General features: G+C 36.1%; 6 protein-coding genes across 7 annotated transcripts; 1 reads left to right on the top strand and 5 right to left on the bottom strand.

Annotated features, from left to right (window-relative positions):
- Positions 1-55: 55 nt before the first annotated feature.
- Positions 56-5,855, bottom strand: LOC103857914 (probable protein phosphatase 2C 30). The gene is made up of 3 exons (XM_009135171.2): positions 963-5,855; positions 455-634; positions 56-377 (listed from the first exon to the last, which is right to left on the bottom strand). Exons 1-3 carry the CDS (start codon positions 1,713-1,715, stop codon positions 213-215), a joined length of 1,098 nt encoding a protein of 365 aa, XP_009133419.2. The 5' UTR covers positions 1,716-5,855; the 3' UTR covers positions 56-212.
- Positions 5,856-6,101: 246 nt separating this feature from the next.
- On the top strand, positions 6,102-6,757 carry LOC103857913 (late seed maturation protein P8B6). Its single transcript, XM_009135170.3, has 2 exons — positions 6,102-6,336; positions 6,440-6,757. The coding sequence occupies exons 1-2, from the start codon at positions 6,222-6,224 to the stop codon at positions 6,589-6,591; spliced, it is 267 nt and encodes an 88-aa protein (XP_009133418.1). The 5' UTR covers positions 6,102-6,221; the 3' UTR covers positions 6,592-6,757.
- Positions 6,758-6,801: 44 nt separating this feature from the next.
- Positions 6,802-8,526, bottom strand: LOC103857912 (protein trichome birefringence-like 30). 2 transcript variants are annotated; one of them, XM_009135168.3, is made up of 5 exons: positions 8,072-8,526; positions 7,821-7,992; positions 7,534-7,736; positions 7,305-7,466; positions 6,802-7,222 (listed from the first exon to the last, which is right to left on the bottom strand). In XM_009135168.3, exons 1-5 carry the CDS (start codon positions 8,476-8,478, stop codon positions 6,865-6,867), a joined length of 1,302 nt encoding a protein of 433 aa, XP_009133416.3. In that variant the 5' UTR covers positions 8,479-8,526; the 3' UTR covers positions 6,802-6,864. The 2 variants fall into 2 exon arrangements, with proteins under 2 accessions (XP_009133416.3, XP_033144987.1); XM_033289096.1 differs by having other exon boundaries at positions 7,305-7,448.
- Positions 8,527-8,651: 125 nt separating this feature from the next.
- LOC103857911 (protein trichome birefringence-like 28) lies at positions 8,652-10,954 on the bottom strand. Its single transcript, XM_009135166.3, has 5 exons — positions 10,471-10,954; positions 10,207-10,378; positions 9,578-9,777; positions 9,321-9,479; positions 8,652-9,236 (listed from the first exon to the last, which is right to left on the bottom strand). Exons 1-5 carry the CDS (start codon positions 10,809-10,811, stop codon positions 8,855-8,857), a joined length of 1,254 nt encoding a protein of 417 aa, XP_009133414.1. The 5' UTR covers positions 10,812-10,954; the 3' UTR covers positions 8,652-8,854.
- A 1,250-nt stretch (positions 10,955-12,204) lies between these two features.
- On the bottom strand, positions 12,205-16,131 carry LOC103857910 (zinc finger CCCH domain-containing protein 29). The gene is made up of 2 exons (XM_009135165.3): positions 14,370-16,131; positions 12,205-14,104 (listed from the first exon to the last, which is right to left on the bottom strand). The coding sequence occupies exon 2, from the start codon at positions 14,097-14,099 to the stop codon at positions 12,432-12,434; it is 1,668 nt and encodes a 555-aa protein (XP_009133413.2). The 5' UTR covers positions 14,100-14,104; positions 14,370-16,131; the 3' UTR covers positions 12,205-12,431.
- A 266-nt stretch (positions 16,132-16,397) lies between these two features.
- LOC103857908 (protein SMAX1-LIKE 8) lies at positions 16,398-20,835 on the bottom strand. Its single transcript, XM_009135163.3, has 3 exons — positions 18,934-20,835; positions 17,991-18,180; positions 16,398-17,858 (listed from the first exon to the last, which is right to left on the bottom strand). The coding sequence occupies exons 1-3, from the start codon at positions 20,118-20,120 to the stop codon at positions 16,587-16,589; spliced, it is 2,649 nt and encodes an 882-aa protein (XP_009133411.2). The 5' UTR covers positions 20,121-20,835; the 3' UTR covers positions 16,398-16,586.
- Between the last annotated feature and the right edge of the window lie 1,182 nt (positions 20,836-22,017).

Below are 22,017 nucleotides of genomic sequence, written 5' to 3'. Positions count from 1 at the left end.
GCTTTTTTTTCTCAAACATATCGCAAGATATTGATTAAAAAAACATATCGCAAGATAATGACACTTGGATCTTGAGATCCCCAGGAATAATAATAATATTAGTTAATAATGTTTGAAATTTATATTTACATGTAAATACCGACAAAAATTTTCAATAACTTAAGACCTAACGAATTTAATCAAGTTTAGCTTAATACTAGATGTTTAATGAATCATGCCACAAACTTTTGTAGCTGAATTATGATTAGACTAATATCATCCAAGGACCCTCTCTTACAGGATAGCTCGACTAGTTTCTGGCAAGCAGAGAGTGTCTTTGGATTCTCCACATCTACGCAGTACGGTCGAACCACATCAACCGCCTCCTGGTTCGTTACCTATAACGTCCACGGAAAATCCGATTCAACATTCAAACCACAGACTAACAAAAGAAGACATTTCCAGTTAGGCTTACCTTATCCCAAAGGCCGTCAGATGCTAAGATCAAGAACTCAAATTCCGGTTTTATCCGTAATGTTTTTGTTTCCGGTTCAGCTATTACCCACTCCTTGAGATACCGGTCTCCAATTCCTCGTGAGACGGCTAATGTTCCTTGAATTCTCCACACGCCGTTGCAGCAGTCAACATAACCACCCTACACAACACACAAAAATTAAGTAAACCGCACCCAATCAAATAAAACTGGACTAATACATCATTTTTTCATCCATTCGGCGATTCCTATAAAACATGATGAAATTAATTAGAGAAAATAGAATGTGACCTATGTGTTAATAATTTGATCAAAATTTCAATGTCATTGGTATAAAACTTGGAGAACAATGAATTCATCACATATAGTTTTTTCCTAAAATATGGTTACCTAAACCTTGGCGTATTTTTAAATATATTTTAACCATTCCACGATTCTGTAGTGCTAGTAATTACTAAAACACACAATATAAAGGGATGATAAAACTCACCAATGCTTCAATCCGTTTGAGCTCATCTGCTTGACCAGGATTGTGATCGGTAGTAAGAGCTTCCGCGACCCCACCACGGCTTATAACCGCCCGGCAATCTCCTGCATTCGAAACCGCAAGCTCACCTTCCGATATAAGAGCGGTTACACAACACGCGCCACCTCTCGAGCCTTCTTTCAAGAAATCCTCATCAGTTTTGATGTAACCGTCTCTTATGGCTCTCTCAGTCGAGTAACCTTCTTCTCCTGACCTCGCTGCCGCCATCGCCGCGTCAATGTTGCTACCGAGATTCTTGGCCGCGAACTCCGCCGCTTTGGATCCGCCGTGGCCGTCAAAAACGCCGAAGAAAGCCTTTTTACGTACTCTTTCGTCGGGATCAACCGCCGCGACGTACCGATCTTCTATTGGTCCACGTCTTCCTCTCTTGCAATAAACAGAGTAAACTCCATCTTCTTCTACTTCGACAACCTCATCCGCTTTTTCCGGCGTCTTCACCGTCGTAGTACACCACGATGCAACCACCGGAGGCAACTTTAGGTCAAGCATCGGTGGTCTTTTTCTTTTCAACACGGTGTCGGAGCCAGGACACGAAGTCGTCTCTTTGGCCTTCCTTGAAGGACACGCTAACATTGTCAGCTTCTGTGGTGTTGAACGTGGTGAAGACGACGGCGTTTTGACCGACGTCGGAGAAAAAACAAGAGGAGACTGGAAGAAAACAGGAGATTCCGGAGCCATTATCACTAATCTGTTCATGGTAAGTTTGTTCTTCTTGATCGAACTCTTGAATGCATATAAGGAAAAGATAGAAAAGGAAAAATAGAAATAGGGTTGCGTTTTGATTAAGTTATTTCTTGTTGTGTACGTCTGAAAAAGCAAAGAACCTAGCGATATAGTGGGCGGTTAGATATTTTTATATATGACCAAGTTTTGGGTCAATGGTCAACGACGATTGTTTCTCTTTCTTACATGCTTATTAACACCTTCGTGACCAAGTCTCCCTCTCGTAATTTAGTCAAATTCACGTCGGTGCCAAAATCACTCATCTCCATAAGTTTTTTGTTTGATTTATTTTAATTTGGTAAGAGGCTTTATTATATTGCCATAATTAATCTTTGAATGTTGAACTACCGTCCATTGAATTTGAATACAATTGTGTCACTAATTTGATTTATTTCATTTTAAATGTATAGTATAATTACCTTAATTACGGTCTAGTAAGTCTTTCGAGTATGCACGGTCCCATTTTTCAGGCGGCCTGATGAACTGATAGGTTTGGTTACATTAACTACTTGCTATTGAATTAATCAAAGAAAGTCAGTCGCGCCATTTATTTTAGTAATTAAACTGAACGCACAAACATACATGCATGTTATGTTATCGGCAAAGTGCACCCCGTCTGGTTTTAATTTTTTTTTGTAAAGTTTACAAACATCTTTCATATTTATATGATATTTACATCCTTGGCAAAAAAAATGTTATCGGCAGCAAATATTCGCAACTCAATGGTATCCATTTATGTCAAAACTCATGTCATGTATGAGTAGGTGAGAAATCGAGAATGTATTATGAAGAACGTGAATTACTAGCTACCATATATAACTATAGATTTTCTCTCATCAAGTATAGTTTTCTCTCATCAAGTAGAGTTTCAAAAAAAGGGTATAGTTTTACGCATTAATTAACAACATAAAACTACTTTAAAAACGTAAAATTTTGGTTTACACGCTAGAAAAGCTACTATATTAGCGTGTTAACGTAAATGAATATGGTAAAAACTATATATAAATATACACATAAATACGAAGATTTCTTGACAAAAGGGGGGCTAATTGCGAAGAAATACGGAACTAGTCATATCTGGTCTTCCTATACCAATTTTAGTTAGGTATATATGTATGTTTTATAATTTTTTGCATTAATTGCTAACTAACTTAGAGTAGAAACCATCAAACTTTCAAGTCAATTAGTCTATGCATAACAATTAAAGTTTGATGTGTATACATAAATGGTTCCCAACTTTTTGTGGTATATTACGTGAATGCGAGGGATGAATAACTCGATTAAGAAAAATTAGTCCTCGGACATATATGCCTTTCTAGAAAAGCTATCCATTTGTAGGATTTTGGATACTTGATAAGACTTTTTATTGAAGCTGATTTTGGGGCTTAATAGAAAAAGCTTCGTATATTCATTTTATAAAGGGTTTTAAATTAGTCACTCCAATTAATTTATAATGCAGAGCAAAAAATACATGATTTACTGTATACCTGGCAAAATGTATTTTCTATAAAGCTTAGGAAATCATACTAATATGTCTTTAGATAATTATTCATATGTTTTTCCTAGTTAGATTTGGTTTTACGTTTTCCTATTCTAGCAGTACTTTCTTGGGTATAAATACCAAGCATGATTGTCAATAAAATTCAAGTTTCTTTTGATCCAAACTATAATTTGTCATGGTATCAATACTCCAATATTAATTCTTATAAGGAAAGAGGAACAACATTTAGATTTAAGACATCATACCATACGTAAATGTATAAATATTAAAGTATTGTGTATGTAGTGTATGATTGGGAACAGTTGACAATACCTCGTCATATATGAACGGAAATAACTTCCCTCCTAAGGCTCAGTCTCGAGTCGGCATTTTTGACTTCGCAAACGAATTTAACTTAAGTTTACTTTCTGGTTAGAAATTACATTAAAATATATATTAGAACACAAAATAAAATTAACATGAACAACATTTTCAGCTTTGAAATTGACGTAACAACGACATATATAACTGTTTGAAACAAAATAAATTCACATTTATAAAGCAATCAGCTAATCGAATATGCAACATGTAATTCAGAGGTTAACGATTGGATAGTTGGTAAGTTATGTAAAGGCCACAAAAGACAATGTGACGGTCAAAACTGAGGGGCACATTTGTCCATCAATTGTAGTCCAAGGTTATTCTGAATCAGAAAGTGAGGTTTCATCAGTTGAACTCGGAGCGAAGATGTAGGGAGTCCTCACTTTTGATTTTATATAAACATTCATAAAGTTAGAACTCATACCACGAATTATCATTTATCTCTGTCATTGCTGCTTTCTGAGAATAACCTTGTGGGATAGCGAAGACAGTATCTTTATCACAATAATGAATTTGTTGTATTCTTTTCCAAAGAGAAGACAGTAGTATAGACCGGGGGAAGACTAAAGTATCCTGAATGTAACTCATTTTGTAATAATAGACAACTTCTAAAAATTCATAGATATAGCCTAGTAAACTTATTTTGTGGGTTATATAGCATAGGCAACTCAACTTATTTTATGGTTTTCTCTTTTGAGTTCATTTCTGGTAACATTTAATAAGTAGTAGAAAAAGGTTTTGACATTTCTCATGGCCTCTTAATTTTCTCCATTTTCTTTAAATTTTCTCCATTGTTCATCATTTTAGATTTGGGATTGTATTCCCCGGTTTATATGTTGCAACACATGTTCTAATTATTAAAGGATATGTATCACACATCGGGAATTCTAAAGGACATTAAGTAATATATAAAAGGTTAGGGTCAATCCACTAATCACTAATTGGTTTTAAGTTGGAAGCCCATAATAAACCTGAATTTAACATGGTATCAGAGCCCAAATCCTAATAAGTTAAATCCCTAATTAATATTAATCCTACCCGACCGGGTAAATAGGTCGTAATTGACTCGCTCGACCGAGTATAACTGTCTTAAAAAGTTTCCGATATTTCTGGCCGATAAGAACCATCATTTCGAGGAGGGGTATTAAGGGATATGTATCCCACATTGGAAAATCAATGTGACATTAAGTAATACATAAAGGGTTAAGGCCAATGTACTAATTGCTAATTGGTTTTGAGTTGGAAGCCCATAATAAACCCGAATTTAACATGGTATCAGAGCCCAGATCATTAAAAATTAATCCTTCCGACCGGGTATAAAGGTCGTGATTAACCCTTTCAACCGGGTATAAAGGTTGTGTTAAACTCGTTCGACTGAGTATAAATGTTCTAAAGTTTCGAGATTTTTGGCCGATAACAGCCATCATCTCGAGGAGGAGTATTAGAGATGTATATCCCATATCGGAAATTCTAAGGGACATTAAGTAATATATAAAGGGTTAAAGTCAATCCAATAATCACCAATTGGTTTTAAGTTGGAAGCCCATAATAAACCTGAATTTAACATTAATCAAAGTTGATTTCTTAATTGTTTTTTGTTTGTTAAGAGTTGTTTATTTCACTTGATTTTTAATAATCATAGTTGCTGCCATCCAGGGGTGGAAGACTTTTTCGGTAGTTCAATCTAGTCTCAAAACAAAGAATAGTCGTCACCTAATGTCGTTTTGACCAGCAAATTACATACCATAAGATACAAAGTGTTAAGCTAGATAGACTTATAACTTAAAACCAATTGATGATAAATGAAGTGGTATATTTATATTATATATTACTAAATATTCATTTCAAGTAGTGATGTAAGATATTTTGTGTTTAATACGCCATTCGAGATGAAAAGTTTTTTGAGTGTCAATTTTAGAATACTCGGACAAGGATTGATGGGCCAACTTTGGACCAGATCGATGTAGATCGGATAAAACTGCGTAAATCAAACTCTAATATTATATTAAATTAGATTGACTTCCAATCTAAAACTAATTAGTGATAAGTAGAATAGCTCATCTATCTTATATAGTATTAAAGATTAATTTCAATCACACTTTGTATCTAATACTGAGCGAAGGACCTCCAACGTTTTAAATTAAACTTATTCTGTATATAAGCATACAAGACAACACACAAAACAGCTTCCGGGGTATAGATAAAGAACACGCGGTGAAGCAGCATGGCTCTTTCAAGTTTCAAGTATACGTCAGCTAATTCAATTCGCACGTGGCATGTCACCATCAAAGAAGATTAAAAGCAGCATGGCTCTTTCAAGTTCCAAGTATACGTCAGCTAAATCAATCCGCACGTGGCATGTCACCATAAAAGAAGAGCACACGTATGACGTACCGATTGTTCCTGAATCACCACGTCAAATCTCAACGTGGAGACACTAGCTAGTAAAATGACATCCCAAACAGTTCGAATATATATACACAAATAGGCCGATCTCTTCGATTATTCATCATCACCAAGTCGTTTGGGTTTATTTGTTCTGTTCTCTAAGTTTTTTTATAAATTTTTGCTAAAAAACTAAACCAAAAAAAAAAACTTTTGCCAAAAAATAAAGAGCCATGGCTTCTCAACAGGAGAAGAAACAGCTGGACGAGAGGGCCAAGAAAGGAGAAACCGTCGTGCAAGGTGGCACTGGAGGCAAAAGCTTCGAAGCTCAACAGCATCTTGCTGAAGGTCTATATCTACTTATTTCCCATTTTATGGTTACGTATATCTCAAGTTATTAATATAGACTATAATAACGGGATTTGATATTTGTGGGATATTATGTTTTAAGGGAGGAGCCGAGGAGGGAATACAAGGAAGGAGCAGCTAGGAACTGAAGGATATCAACAGATGGGACGCAAAGGAGGTACGAGAACTGGAAAGGCTGACGATGAAGATGAAGGAGAGGAGATGGACGAACCCACATCCAGGACCAGGACTTAATGTTAAAAGCTCTCGATGGATGTGTGACAAAAATCCTATGTCAAATATTTCCATGTAGAAGCGTGTTTGGTTTCTTGTAATAAGTTCATCTTTGGTTCACAAGATGATAAATGACCATGTTTGTATGTTTTCATTGTGTTTCTTTTGTAATCTACTAATCAAGTTATGCTTTCGGACAAAAAAACTCTTCCCTATGCAAAGACGAGACACTAAAACTTAAACTTGCACGTTCAGTTATAAACCAACTTGAAAAGTTCACAAAAAAAAAGTGTTTTAACTTCTGTGGATGATATACAATGAGAGAAACTCGTTCCATGTATCTGGCAAACCTGGAAGACACCAGTGATAACAATCAGCGAACGTTCTTGGATCCGACTTCTGCACCGGAGTTGAGAGTCTACCACTTCTCGACCCGTAAAAGGATGTATGCGCATCTTTCCTGTACTCTGACATTGTTGTCACGTTGAGGAATGTTACATGAACTTTTGTGGTGGATTTAGTCACGTTCACTGCGATTTCTTGAAGCCTACGGTTTGTTCCGACAGCTACTGGTTTCGACATGTCGAGTATAGGTTCCGTCTCTTTCTCGCACTTTCTGGTTACTCCTCCACTGACGTCCCAGTCTGAACTCCTGTTACATTTTGTTGAAGGTGCATGTCATATAAGGAAGTTGAAAAAGAAACAAAACTTGGGTTTCTTGGACCATAAGTTACCTGACATGAGTTGGTGACATGCTGCTGAAAAAGACAGATGTTCGGTTTGGGTCAATGTTTTGTTCTAGCCAGTTTTTCCATGTCCGTAGTACTTCTTCGTACATGATATAGATTCCAACTTCATTACTCTCTTTTGACTCGTTACTGAAAGATCCTTGTGTTCTTCAGCCGTCAGAAACATTATCAGTATTGGCTAAATTGGAGTATGCAACATGGTAGAGATACTTACAGAACTTTGATCTTAGAATGTCTGGTCCACCAAATGTAAGTGTTGAACACGAGGAAGTCTGCGTCTTTCCAGTTCTCGCCGTGCTTTGAGATTGATCCAGGCATGATAATTGGTTCTCTCTTGCCATCTCTCTTGTCTGGAGGATCAGCATTTGATTCGACTAGGAATGGTGCCCAGTAGAATGATATGGTTGTATTGTACTCCTACACATTAAAAAGAGAGATCAGATTTTGATTACTTTTTGCTTCTTGGGTTATTACATTTTTCTTTTTTTGGGCATATAAGACCTCTGTAATGAAGATTGACATTTGTGCTGTGTGGTTTAATGTCTTTTTGCTTGATGGAATGATTGATTGAACCATACAAACCATGGACTGCCACTGGTTATAATGTATTGAATCACCTATGAACATTAGTTTTTTCCCCCTGAGTTTCTCTAGCAGCAGCTTTGCATCAAGCCTAGAACACAATAAAGTCATTTGAGAGAAGAATAAGAAGAGAGTGTAACTCAGCTTGTTCTCAGAAAGATGAAACGGACCTTGGTAAAGAGCAGTCTCGAGGTTGCCATCTCCATTTCTGGTACTTTGAGTCTGGCCTCCCGTTTCTTGTACATGCCACCCACTCTGAGAGGAACTCGCATTCATCTTCTTTGTACAATGGATGTGTAACGTTATCCAGAACCCATTTTCCTGTGAAAACATCGCAGACTTCTAATGGCACCAGGTTAATCTTCTTCTCCTTATCTTCTTCTTGTAGGTTATCTTTCTTGAATTCTTGAAACTGACCGAACCTCTGTTTCTCATTGTACAGATAGCATCCAAGAAGGAACAAGGGAAGAACAATGACTCCAAAGTATAGCACATGAAGGTAAGAACTCCTCTTTGTACCACCAGTTTGTCTCATCTCGTTAGATTGGTTATGGACAAGAGAGAATTGGTTGAACATTCATGAATGTTGAGTCGTAGTTGGTTAATCAAAAAGTTAGTAGTTTCAACTAAACCAACATCTTTCACAATCATGGAGCTGATAGTACTACCTACTTATCTTGGCATTTATCAATAATTATTCATCTGTTAAATAAAAAATATTGTTTTGGTTGTTCTTCAATATTCTTTGCATGAAGATAAAAAAAGTCACAATCTTATAAATAAGGTAACAAATACATTTCCTCTATATTCTTTGTGAAGATAGTCTTTGTAACATTATGTGGCATACTTGGCTCCGACGTCAAGCCCCTTTAGGTTTTCATCCTATATACATCACAAGAATTTTAACAAACAACAAAAAAGGATGAGAGGTTCCAAATAATTTCATCTTTGGGTCATGAAGATTTTGAGATGATATGTGTATAAAGAATCTCATTCCAAGTATCAGGCAAGCCAGGCAAGCACCAGTGGATACAGTCCGCATAAGTGGCTGGATCATTTTGCTGCTCCTGCGTTAGCAATTTGCCTTGCTTGATCGTGTAAACCGAAGTATGTGCATCTTTACGGTACTCAGACAACGCAGTGATGTTGAGGAAACGTATAGGAACTTTCATAGACTGCGTGACGTTTTCAACAGATGAAAACAGTCTGTAGTCCGTTCCTATCTCCGAAAACAGCCTGTAGTTCGTCCCAACGTTGAACACCATGGACTTGTTTAGGATCGGTGTTGTCTCTAATGCGCATAGTATACCATCAGGATTCCCCCAGTCCGAACTCCTAACAAAACAAAAAAATATTAATTATAAAAATTACTTATACAGCTAAAGTAAATATTAGGGAGAGACTAATTTAATTAATTACTTAATGTGAAGTGGAGACATGCTCATGAAGAAAACAGTTGTACGTAGAGGATCAATGTGATGGTCCACCCAATCTCCCCATGTCCTCAACACTCTCTCATACGCTATTGGCCGTCTGATCTCATCATACTCTGTGTCACCTTCATCGAACGAGCCTCGTCTGTTTTCATCATCACATTCTTCAATCAAGTTCATTACAATATATACAGAAGTGTCTCTGTGTGTCAGTGTGTAGTAGTACTGTACTAAACTACTTACAAGACTTTGATGGATACAGTGTTCATCCACCAGATGTAACTATTGAAGACAAGAAAGTCAACGTCTTTCCAGTTGACTGCATGCTTCTCAATGGACTCTGGCATTATTATACGATCGATTATACTATGCTTTCTTGGATCGTCGGAATTTGATTCCACCAAAAACGGTGCCCAATAAAACTCCACCGTGGCGTTATAGTCCTTTTTATTAATAAAAACCCAAAATAAGAATAAAAAATCAAGTGGAATTTGGTGTGATTTGTATTTAAAAAAATAAAAACTGTTGTTATTTAAACACAATTTTTTTTTTAAAAAAAAATTCAAATTTCAGTGTTAAGAACTTGTGATTTTTAAAGTAATTCGAAATTCATTGTTGTTGGAAATATTATAAATAGTAAATTTTATAAAAAAATGTTCTAATATCACAATATCCAACTTTAAATTGTGGTTTCAAATAGAATTTTAAATAAAATCACAATAACTTTCATAATTCACCTTAAACTATCTAAAAGTTCATTAAAATCAAATCATTTCAAAATAAAATCAAATACTATATTGAATAGACCCAAAAAAAGAATAATGTCACTACTCACTAGTGTCAGTACTGTATCACAAGTGTTACTACTTTACCTGGATTTGAAAAGTGGTGAGAGAACCGGTCTGGTTTAAGCTTTTTCTACCGGGAGCAACCACTGATTGAACCAAACAAACCATTGATTCCCATTGGTTCCGGTTTAGCGAGTCACCCACAAACATCAACCTCTTGTTCCTCAACTTCTCTAGCAACACTCTCGCTTTGAATCTTCAAACCAAAATCAGTAACACAATAACATCAAAATCATATTGTCTTAAAACGTAAAAGAACAGAACATCTTAAAAACAATTTAGCTTTACTTTGGCAAAGAACAGTCTCTAGGTTGCCATCTCCAGTTCTGAAACAGAGAATCTTTCCTTCCGTTTCTTAAGCAAGTCACTTGCTCCGTCAAGAACTCGCACTGCTCCTCTTTGTACAATGGATGCGTCTTGTTGTCGAATACCCATTTTCCGGTGAAGAGATCGCACTCCTCCGGTGGCAACTCCACGGCCCCTCCGTCTTCAAATAAACTAGAGAATGGGCTTGAGGATGTTAAGTACGCAATGGATTTGACGTTGTCATTGTACATGATGATCCCGACGAGAAAAAGGGAAAAGACGACTGCAAAGATCGAAAGATTACTCTTTCTCATCTGTTTCATGATCACTCCTGAGGGTTGTATCTGATAAAGAAGAAGAAGAGTAAAGAAGAAAGAAGATGACGTTTTTGAACAGTTATGTAAGTGTCGGTAGGTGGCTGAGAGAGAGAGAGAGCTGGATATTTAATCATATAAACAGAAAAGAAGATAAGGATTATTAAATAGTTTATGAATAATACGATATAGACTTTACTGTGGATAGTACTGATTGGTTATTTTGGTCTTAAAAGCTTAACTGGTGGCCACATGATTTCTTCTTTTTTCCTCCTTTCAAATTAAAATGTAGGTGTCTTTCTCTCAGACTTAACTCATTATGGAGTTCTTTTTAAAGGGCAACTCATTATAGAGTTTGCCAAAGAAAATGTAAAAAAAAGTAGTAATTGTCTAAAAGTTGCTATTATGTAGTAGTTTTTTTTTCTTTTATAATGATTGAAACTTGTCTTAACCCTACCTAAAGAATCAAAACACTAGTAATGACCTCATTAGTTTTACAAGAATCTTGTCTCAAATTCTTTATGGTACAGTTTAATACTACTAGTGTATAAGCTGATATATATTTGAATCTCAAATCCATGTGTAGTTTATATATGGGCAACCTCGAGAACAGGTGATTAGCATTAATACACATCGATAACACCAGAAAGTGAAAGATTTTTAATGTGATTTTTAAGGATTTTATTTTGTACTACTAGACCACATTCTGCATGATGCTCCTGACCTTCTTTTTAGCGAAAAAACAAATCAAATCAATGAACTACTCCCTCATAGTTAGCACTAGCAGAGTTATGTTCTAGTTCAGGTAACTTCTTTCTCAGTTGTAATACTCCCTCTTTTTATAGAATAGTGTTATTTTTTTTCTTGTTACATAAAAAATGTTAAAATTTCATTCAACTTTGTAATTAATTTTAATCTGTATAAAATATAAAAATAACATTTTTTGCAAAACAGAAGGAATACGAATCTTCAATAGGTCCAAATTATCTAAGCACTTCAATTTATAGTATTCTATATTGTATTTCTTCATTTTGAAAATACTAGTCTTATGAAAATATTAGAAAGCAACCGTCTTTTGTCGTTCACATGCAGAGTTACTCAATTGATTTACATAATCAATATGAGTTTGTAAATGTCTTGCTGTAAAAAAAAAGTCTTATGAAAATATTAATTTTAAATATTAAGAGTTGTATACTCTTACGAAACATTAATTATATTTAAATTAATTAAATATCATTAGTTGATCATATTAAAAACTATATAATATAATTAAATAATAAATTAATGGTAAATATTTATTATATTATTAATATTGTGAATGTTGTGAATATTATAGAAATTACTTTTAGGAACAAATATGGAGTATAGTATTACTACTACTGAGACATACAAAGCCATTAACTTCATTCAGGAGAACATTTGAGCTCATTAATCAATTATTTCGTTTTAATCATTACATAGTGTCACAAAAGACAAGAGAATGACATGAAAAAAAAAGAACAAGAAAATATAAAGAACATATAATAAAAACTATGGAGTCAAACACATATCAAAGAATTATTCTCAAGACTTTGTTAGATGAGAGGCCGGCCCATAAGAAAAGCAACGAAGTCTCATTTTATCTGCTTCTTATGCCACAATCTGCTGCTTCTCATGGTCTATGTACATTTGCTCTGCCCACGACCGCACCTTAAACGTGTTCCCTACCCGCTCATTCAACCCAAAGGCTCTCTCAGGCTCACTCTCTTTCACCAAAGAGTTCACCCAGGAGACATCTGGCTCATCACTGTAGTCTCTTACAGAAACCGACACATTGTTGTAACTGTTGTTGTTGTTTCCGTGAATGCCAACGGAGGCACTTCTCCTCATCTTGTTCATCTCCTCTCTTTGCATTCCCCACTCAAGCTTCCCGTTAGGCGATCCCCACTCCGAAACAACATTCGAAGTAGCAACCGGAGCTGGTTTGAAACTCAAACTGCGTCTAGCAAACGCTGATGATCTCGCGTTCATCACCGCAGCTGCCATAGCTGCTGAAGACTCGAACCCGTGTGGAGGCGGTTGCCTATTAGGAGAAGAAGGGTAATGGCTCCTGCTTGGAGATTGAAGTTGCATCACAGAAGAAGGAGAATCATAAGCACCACGACGAAGCCTTAGCTCCATCTCCATATCCACATCTCTAGTGCTCAATCTCGACTTCAACCTACTACCGTTAAGCTGCAACGGTGGTGGTGTAAGGCCATTAACTCTGTTCTGCCATAAACCACCGTGTCTTGGAGACAAAGTAACACTCGGCGATGAAGGAGACATCGGTGGTGAAACCATTGCTGAGCCAGTGGAAGCATTAACAGCTCTCAGCTCATCCCTCCTATGAGCAAAGAAACAAACCTTCCTTGCGCAACACGTCTCGTCTTTACAAAGCCGTGTCTTATACTGAGCAGGGTGAAGCCAAGACTCGAAAACACCGTGCGCATACTCGCAAGAATCTCCTTTAGGACAAGACCCTTTACGAAACTCAAGACAAGGGACACAGCTGTAAGGAAACTTCCTCGGATCTCTCCTCCTCGCGTTCTCGCCAGGATGAACAAAAGGACACTCGGTCCAGTCGTGTGAGTAAGCCCTAGAACATGGCTTGACCTTGAAGCTAAACATCCTAAACTCGTCTGTTCCATAAACGCCTTCGTTGATATCAGGGAGAGTTGCATCTGCTGGATACTTACTCACAACACTCTTCATCACTTCCTCCTCTTCTGAACTAATAACTCCGGTTAACAGAAGCTCAACCGCTTTTCTAGTCTGGTTAGGTATAAACCGAGAAGCTTGAACCAATAAATCAACCGGTTTGTTTTGGTTAGCATCAAGGAAGTTAGGTGAAGCGGAGGCATCAAGCAAGATCTTGATGACTTGGACGATAGAGACAGAACAGCCAGAAACAGCACAGTGAAGAGCTGTGACTTTCTCCTCGTCGCTTGAAACTCTGTTCACGTCTGATCTTCCTGTGGAGATTATGTAAGTTAGAACTTCGATGCTTCCGTACATAGCAGCAACCATGAGAGGTGTTCTTTCTTGGAACCCCATCTTCTTTGACCCGACCCGTTTGCAGTACCACAAGCCCGGTTCGTTGATATCCAGAGAGCTCTCTTCGGTTTGTCTCTTGAACGATGGTAGATCATCGCAGGCTGCGAGTTCAAGAAGACACATGGTGGCGTCAACACGCTCTTGTTCTGCTTTGGCCCTCATGAGTTCATCTTCTGTTAAAATGGTTCTTGAAGAGCAGAGGTTTCTCTCTGAGCCGCACATCTCTTCTGTGAGATTCAAAAGTGAACAAAACGTAAGGAGCAAGAAACAAGAAGATCGCTATCAAAGGAGGAGAAACAGAAAACTGCAAGCTATAGAGGGAAAAACTCAATAAAAGGAATAGAATAATCTCTAATGATTCAAGCGAACGATCGTTTCTAAAGCCATACAAAAGATGAAGAAGCCTGATAAAATACTTTTTAAAGAAAAAGCAAAAACAGAGAAAAAAACAAACTCGTAAATGGAACCTTGCAAGGAAGGGGAATCATATACCTCTAGAGAAGAAGATATAGCTTTGCAGGAAGGTGAGAGGAAAATCAATAGCAAAGTTACAAACTCTGGAAGGTTTAGAGAAGAATTAAAGAAGTGGTTTGGGTTTCTAAAGAAGAAGGATTAATAGAGACGACGTAAAGGCTCCTTTTAAAAAGAAAGCTTCGTTGCGAAGAAGAAGAGAGGAAGTTGCCCTCTTCCTTTCGTCTACCTTTCTTGGTCTCCTTTTCTTAAATTTTATATTATTGTATTTTTTGTTGTTTTTGTTTCTTCTACTCGTCATCATGGAAATGGTTTAGGTCAAAAGTCAAAACTGGGGAACTTTTAAAAGGTAAGGATGTCACTGTTTTGCTGACTGTTTCTACTCAATTTGTTTAGTCTTTTGCAAAAATATTACTCCTATCTCATTGATTTTTTCAAAATGTATTTTTATAATGACCAAAAGCAAGTTTCATGAGGGGAATAAACAACACCCATTCTTTTTTTTTTGTGTCAACTTTCTCTTTATAGAAAAAGTCTTGTCCGGAAATATTTATTGTTTTTAGAAACCAGCTTCTGTTGAGCTAGATTGTAGTTTATGTACCTGTTTTGTTTTTTCTAAAACAAGTGCTGATCGGCTTATGTGTTCATGACTTTCCCACTGAAGGAGATACCGCAATCAACATTTTAAGTAAAGCTTAACAATTCCTTCTAGAGGGGTACGCAACACAGGCCCCGGATCAGTTCAACAAGCATAAAACTATGCTAGTGAAGAAACTGAGGAAGATAGTTGGTCTGTAGTTGGGTGCGCGAGCACAGAGCCTACAAACACTAACTATCCAATCACCACTCATACGCCGAATGGTCATTTGTCCCGCTAACATCAATCTTTCCAACCACTCTTGAGATATAATCAAAAGAGCAACTGGAAAACGGATGAAACTAGGCCAAAACCACACAAGCGCGGAAATTTGAAGTTAGATCGATCACTTTGTTTGGATAATAAAAATCTCAAAGGGAAATAACCTAACCCATCCACTAAATTCAGGCGCTCTAGTTAAATATTCTCTCATAATAGTTTTATGTTTGTTTGGTTACAAATATGTTGGTTACAAAACTTGGAAATTAGTTGAGGTGCAATTACAGAATAGTTAAAGAATATCTGGACAAGATAGTTTAATTTAAAAGACATTCAATTTTTTTTGTCTGACCAGATCCACTGTCTGACCATATAAATGTATGGGTGTGCGTGTGCGTGTCCAGAAATAAGATCCTTCGATATTAAGAAAATTTTGAACTGAAAAATAAAATTAAAGAGAGCATCAATATATGTGGTCGATAAATGGTAAATGGTGGAGTTGGGGATGTGTACCGTGAGAGAGTATCTGTGCGGTGCGCTGTAGGACGCGCTTTGATTAGCCTACTGTGAGTCTACAACAATTTAAATAAAATATATTCTGAAAACACACGCCATATTTTCAAAGAATAAATACAAGAACAAACGCTTAAACAATCATTAAACAGAGATCAAACTTTATCTCAATGTTCTTATAGATACTCTTGTCTCAGTGGTTTTCAATTTAATATATGTCACTGATGAACAAAGAGATCCAACTTGTTGTTGTTGGTCTTCTAGTAGGAGACTACTACTTGTAATGGAGTAAAGCAAGTGAGGAACACGCCTTGAAAAGCTTGCGGCACGAGAGAGAAAGTGAGACACGCCTTCTCTTCTTTGGAGTTTGGGTGGGTGACAGAAAATGTCATTCACTTGGCCGCCCGATTCCACTTTTTCCATTTCCTTATCATTTCCCCACTTATTAATCCAAAACCTTTAACTTTCTCTTTTAATAAATTTTAAAATACCATCTTATCGTTTTGAGTGAGGACAATATGATTTTTTTGTTACGCCTCCAAAATATTTCACAAACTCATCAACAAATTAGATCAGATTGTAGGACCGAGTCACCAAATGATGTACAATATTTATGACATTGATTTAGGTACTTGGAAGACTGGGCTGGCCCTTCGGGTAAGCAATATTTATTTGAAATATATAAGCAAACAACTATTAATTTACAGAAAAAACTTATACATACAAACACGGACACGACCCAGTCACAATTACATGATATATCATCGTAACACACATTAATATACTAGTATATCAACACAAAAGGACAACAACACCACCTATAACTAAACTCTACCTTATCTTATCCACTTCACAAATAAATCTCACGCCTACTTTTTAACCTGCTGAGATTTTACAAGGAACAAGTCCATTTCGTCCTCACTCAAAACGTCAAGATCTCGGCCAACCAGTTTTACTACACAACCAGAAGTGATTTCATACCTTTCTTTAACATGCAAGAACACTTTAGCCATTACTTTCTCCATCAACTCTTTGATGATATCTTTTCTATTGTCCGAGAAATAAATAGCTGCTAGTAATCGTTCCATGATCTTAGGGTCAATCTCCAGCAAACAATCTGATCTCACACACTTTGCAAATGTTTCTTTTAAGATCCTTTTGATTCTTTCTGCTAATCCTTCAAAGTCAAAAGGCTTAAAAGGAACCTTAATGAGACTGTCGTGTTTCTTCAAATTCACTAACCAAAGCTTTGAGTTCTGATATGTTTCCTCGGTTTCTTGCGCCGGAAGGTTCAGATCAAGAACTCCATTAGTTGTTCTGTTCAACCTTTTCCCCGTCTCTACAGTTTCTCCCAAACCTAGCTTCCTCTTTTTCTCCGAGCTCAGACAGGACGCAGTTTCGATCCATATCTCCACTTGCATGTCTTTTACTCTCAAGAGTTGCTCTTCAGAATAAGTGGTTACTGTTCCATAATCTTGGACTGACGACGAAGTCATAACAAACGTTGTGTTTCCGATACCAACTTCTCTTCCATGCGAATCCATAAACTTTCCAGTTTCAATAGCCTTAGACAAGCTTACCTGCAGCTTCTCATCAGCCTTGTCAATGTTCTCAAGGAACACTACACAGAAAGGGTTCCTACACATCACTTCAAAGATATGATCCACCATTGTCTTTCCTCTCAACAGCATCACATCATCACAACCGCTCATTCCATGATCCGCAACACCAAGATCAACGGGCATGAATCTGTGTTCACTTTGATACACAATCTCAGCAAGCACAAGCGACATCCTCCTCTTACCTACGTTATCATGTCCAACCAAATTGAGCCAAACATCTCTTCTAGTGCTAATCTTAGGTGGTTGTGATAATGCGCAGCTGATAACCCTAGCAGCCTCATCTTGCCCTGAAACTCTATTGGTTAACCTTTGGTATATAATCTTGAAGCTCTCTGCGTTGAGATCCCTTGGATTATCCAAGCAAGCAGAGGACGCAGATCGTGTCTTGAGACCAAAGCCTGGGGTGACCGGACACATCCTTAGATTCAGATCAGTCGTGACCGATTTAGCTGAACCGGTTGATGCAGAAGCACTGCTCGTGGAGTTATTACCACAAAATGATTCCAACCCTTCTTTGGTCTGCACTGAGGGAATGTAAATACACGTTGAAATTAACATAACATAGTCAACCGAGGAAGCTTGTAGTCCAAGAAATCGAATTTGATGAGTGTGGGAGATATTAAAAGTAGGAGAAGAGAAAAGTAGACGGACCTTGGGATCAGATTTTTGGTTTAAATCGGGTATTGTGGTCATCTGCAACCAAGGTGGCAAGGTAGATTGGGTCTGGTCGGATATGGAAGAAACCGGTTCGGTGATTTCCTTGTTAAAACCGGAGAAAGGTAGTTTCATGTCAAAAGGTGTTGAGAAGAATCCACCAAATGGAACAAACGATCCCATCAAACTGTATTTAATTATAACAAGTCAACATCATCAAAGACAATGGATGGTACATATAAAATGCAAATACACTCATAAAGTTGGTGAAATAGAGGAATATATAACTCAAATTTACATCAATGCTCTGTTTCTTCTACATTCAAATGAGTCTTGTGTTTATATTTACATGCTAAACCATTGTGTTTGTGATTCAATAAATAAATAAAACGTTCAGTGCTTCTATCAAACATCATTTTGAAATTGTAAATGCAGCCAATAAACACATAAAAAGAAATACAGAAAAGGCTAACTAGAATATGATTCTTATTTTCTAACGATAAAATGTTTGCTTTCTCAACAAGTATTATGTAAATTATAGAACATCAAAAGAGTTGCTTTTGCACAAACTTAAACAATACGTTATACATAGTTATTCTTAATAGTCAATGTCACAAAATCTTATTGTTGGTAAACATATTAGTCAAGAATCTTAACAATAGGCTATTAGTAAGTCATATACCAGTTTAAACTGTTTTTAGATTTGACTATTAACAAGTTTTTTAGGAGAAAGTTATTACTAACATGTTTTCGAACTCCATTAATTTAGTAGACGAGAATACTCGTATTAAAAAAAAAAAAAAGTTGAACCCGCGATAGATCTTCAAAACCATCATTTTAAAACTGGTATTAATTAACAACGCGTTTGATGTCATCAAAAGAAACGATCAAAGCGTTTAACGATCTGAAACGCGCGCGAAAGAGGAATAATAATATTAACCTGGATTTGTGGTGAGGCGAACAAGACCTAAGAGTATTGGTGATGGTGAGTAACTGCAAGTCCCAGTCTTTCTCCACGTTCGGAAACTTCCTCACCATCTTCTCATAAACGTCGTTGTTCGCCGTCGCTCCGATCAACCACACTCTCCTCCCGCTTCTCCGCAACAGCTCCGAAACCTTACCCACAATGTAACTAGCCGCCGACACGTTTCCTTCACCGTCAGTGAATACCCTCAAATCTCCGTAGTTCAAGACTAAACCAGGTCCTGAGCCTTGCTCAGCCACTTTCCCTAGATCGCGAAACCTAGCGTCGATGAACGTTTTATCGAACTTGACTTTTATTTGGTCGGATATTTCTGAACCGATGTTAACCGCCATCAAACCGTCGGTTCGGTTTTCGAGCGACTTAAAAAAATCGTTTAATACACTATAAGCCGATACACCCACAAGCAGAGGATTCCTCGCTTTTTCCCTCGTGAAAACATCGCTGATCCTCCGGTGATCAGAAGAATCACCGGTTAGATTCCGGTTTGAGACGCTGAAACCCCACCGAACCGGGTTCAATTCCGGTTCGGGATGATTCCCGGTTACGTTACAAAGGAACAGAGGCTGTTGCTGCTGTCCACGTGGAGATGAATAACGGAAGAGATGAGGGATTGGTCGGATAATCGAGAGCTTTAACTCGGAGCTCCGAAACCCCGCTTCACCGAATACCCGACTCACAACCGGGTCATCCAAGATCGATAGAATCAGCTGACGAAGCTCCACCTTCACGCAAGAAAGCGAACTCGAGCTCTGACTACTCTGAGACATCTCTTGGTACAGTCTGAAACTCTCCGGGAGACGACGCTGGTGAGCTTGAGACCGTTTTATCGCAGCCATGAGAGAGTTCGAGACAGGCGGGTCGTCGGACCCGGGTTGCTGATGACCCGATTGGATCCGGTCTAACGAAACGCTGAGGCAGAGATCTAGAGCTTTGAACTGGAGACGAGGAGAGTAAGCTGAGTTACGGACACGAGCGCACGCGTCGCGTAAGACGGAGGTTGGTAGAGAGAGTAGAGCGGATACGGCGTGGAGCGACGTCGTTTGAGAGTGTCCTCGTCGACGCGCCACGTTCACGGCTTCTTCTAGCGCGTAGGATGATTCTGTTGTCAAGCATTGCTTCGCTACGTTCACCGCAGTTGGCATCGCCGGCGATCATATATATAATAACAAATTTCAGTTTTTTTTTTTTGAAAAAGTGGAAATTAAATGCGCAATTTCTGAAGTTTCAGGTGAATTATTTTACTATTTGAATATTTTTTTGGAATTGTAATAAGAAAATGTTAATGGGGAATAAATTAATTTATGGAAGGAGAAGAGAGGATACACTGTTGGGTTGAGTGGAACACAAAGGTGGGACCTAGACACGAGGGGTAGGGAAAGTGAGAGTTTGGAATCAAACAGAAACAGGTGGTTACTGGTGGTAGATACTCAGATTCTTGTTGCCTGTCTTTTTAGTTCATTCTTTATTTATTTATTTATTTATTGCCGTGTTCAAGTCAAGTCAAATAATATTTTTCTATTTTCTTTATTATTTCAATTATATTGTATACCACATATTAACTATCTACAAAATACACGATACATATCTCTTTCATACGTTTGACCCCAAAAAAAAAATCTCATTCATACGTATACTCGTAAGTCATACGATGTTAAAAGTTGTATTAAACATTCTATTATTTCGTTTATGATTTTAGCTTTGCAAAACAAATAAGAAAAAAAAAAGATGCTAGCTTCAAAGTTTATGATTTCCAAAGTAATTTTAAAAAGATACTCTTACAATTTTTCATGGATTTGGATTGACATCTATTGGTTGTTACTCTCTTTAACCAAAGAGATATAAACAAATATTTTCTTATTTTAAGTAACAACTAGGTTAAGATCCGCGCGCAAGGATAAACATTATATATAAAAATTATTTTATATATTATATGTTTATAACATATTATGAAATAATAAATATATATCGAATAAAAAAGTCATTATCTACTACTTATATAATTAAATTGGTGCCAACATTTAAATAAATTTTATAAATCGAAATTTTTTTTTCTATTTGATATGATATATAATTAAATTTAAATGATAGTACCATATATGGTATATTTTAATATTAATATTAATTAGATGATGTTTTTTGCTCATATTTTTTTTTATCATTTGTATCTTTATAGCAAAAAGTCTAAATTAGTTATAACAAAATTTTCACTGTGGAATTAATGGTTTAAGTAATTTATAATATTAACAAAAATTAAGTTGTCAATATTTTTTCAAATTTTTTATCAAGAAAATGTTGAAAGTAAATTTCAAAATTAAGATATTTATGTATTTTTTTATATGGTATATAGTTTAATTTAAAATGATACATATATTTATATATCTTTTATTTTTGATACTAATTAATGAGACTTTCAACTTATATTATTTTTTAATTATTTGTATCATGTCATAAAAAATGTTGAAAATAAATTTCAAAATTAAGATATTTATGTATTTTTTATATGGTATATAGTTTAATTTAAAATGATACATATACTTATATATCTTTTATTTTTGATACTTATTAAATGAGACTTTCAACTTATATTATTTTTTAATTATTTGTATCATGTCATAACAAAAGTTTTAAATCATAGATCATAAAATTTGAATGTGAAACTTTTAACAGTTTTAGTTATTTATACTCTTTTTTTAAAATTCAAAATATTATATATAAATATTTTTTTTATTTTTATTGTATGGTTACTATGATTTTTTAATTTATTTTAATAGGTTAAAATTAAACAAATATAATTATAATACACACTTATTTTTATCAAATCTTTATTATTCAAAATCATTAATTGTCATATATATTTTAGCCACATTAGGCAATTACGTAATCTTATTTAAGGAAATAATGAAGCACATTAATAACGTATTTATTGTGGTTTAATAAAAAGCTTATTATATATTTAGATAAACCAACTTATTTCTCTAAGGATTCTAAAAATCATTCTAGTGATGACACGTGGCTACAAAAAAATGTTATAATGCTTCT

The sequence above is a fragment of the Brassica rapa genome, chromosome A03 (genome assembly GCF_000309985.2).
Source record: "Brassica rapa cultivar Chiifu-401-42 chromosome A03, CAAS_Brap_v3.01, whole genome shotgun sequence".
Taxonomy (NCBI): domain Eukaryota; kingdom Viridiplantae; phylum Streptophyta; class Magnoliopsida; order Brassicales; family Brassicaceae; genus Brassica; species Brassica rapa.
Note: the sequence above shows the minus strand (reverse complement) of the source record. Positions and strands in the feature narration are given on the sequence as shown.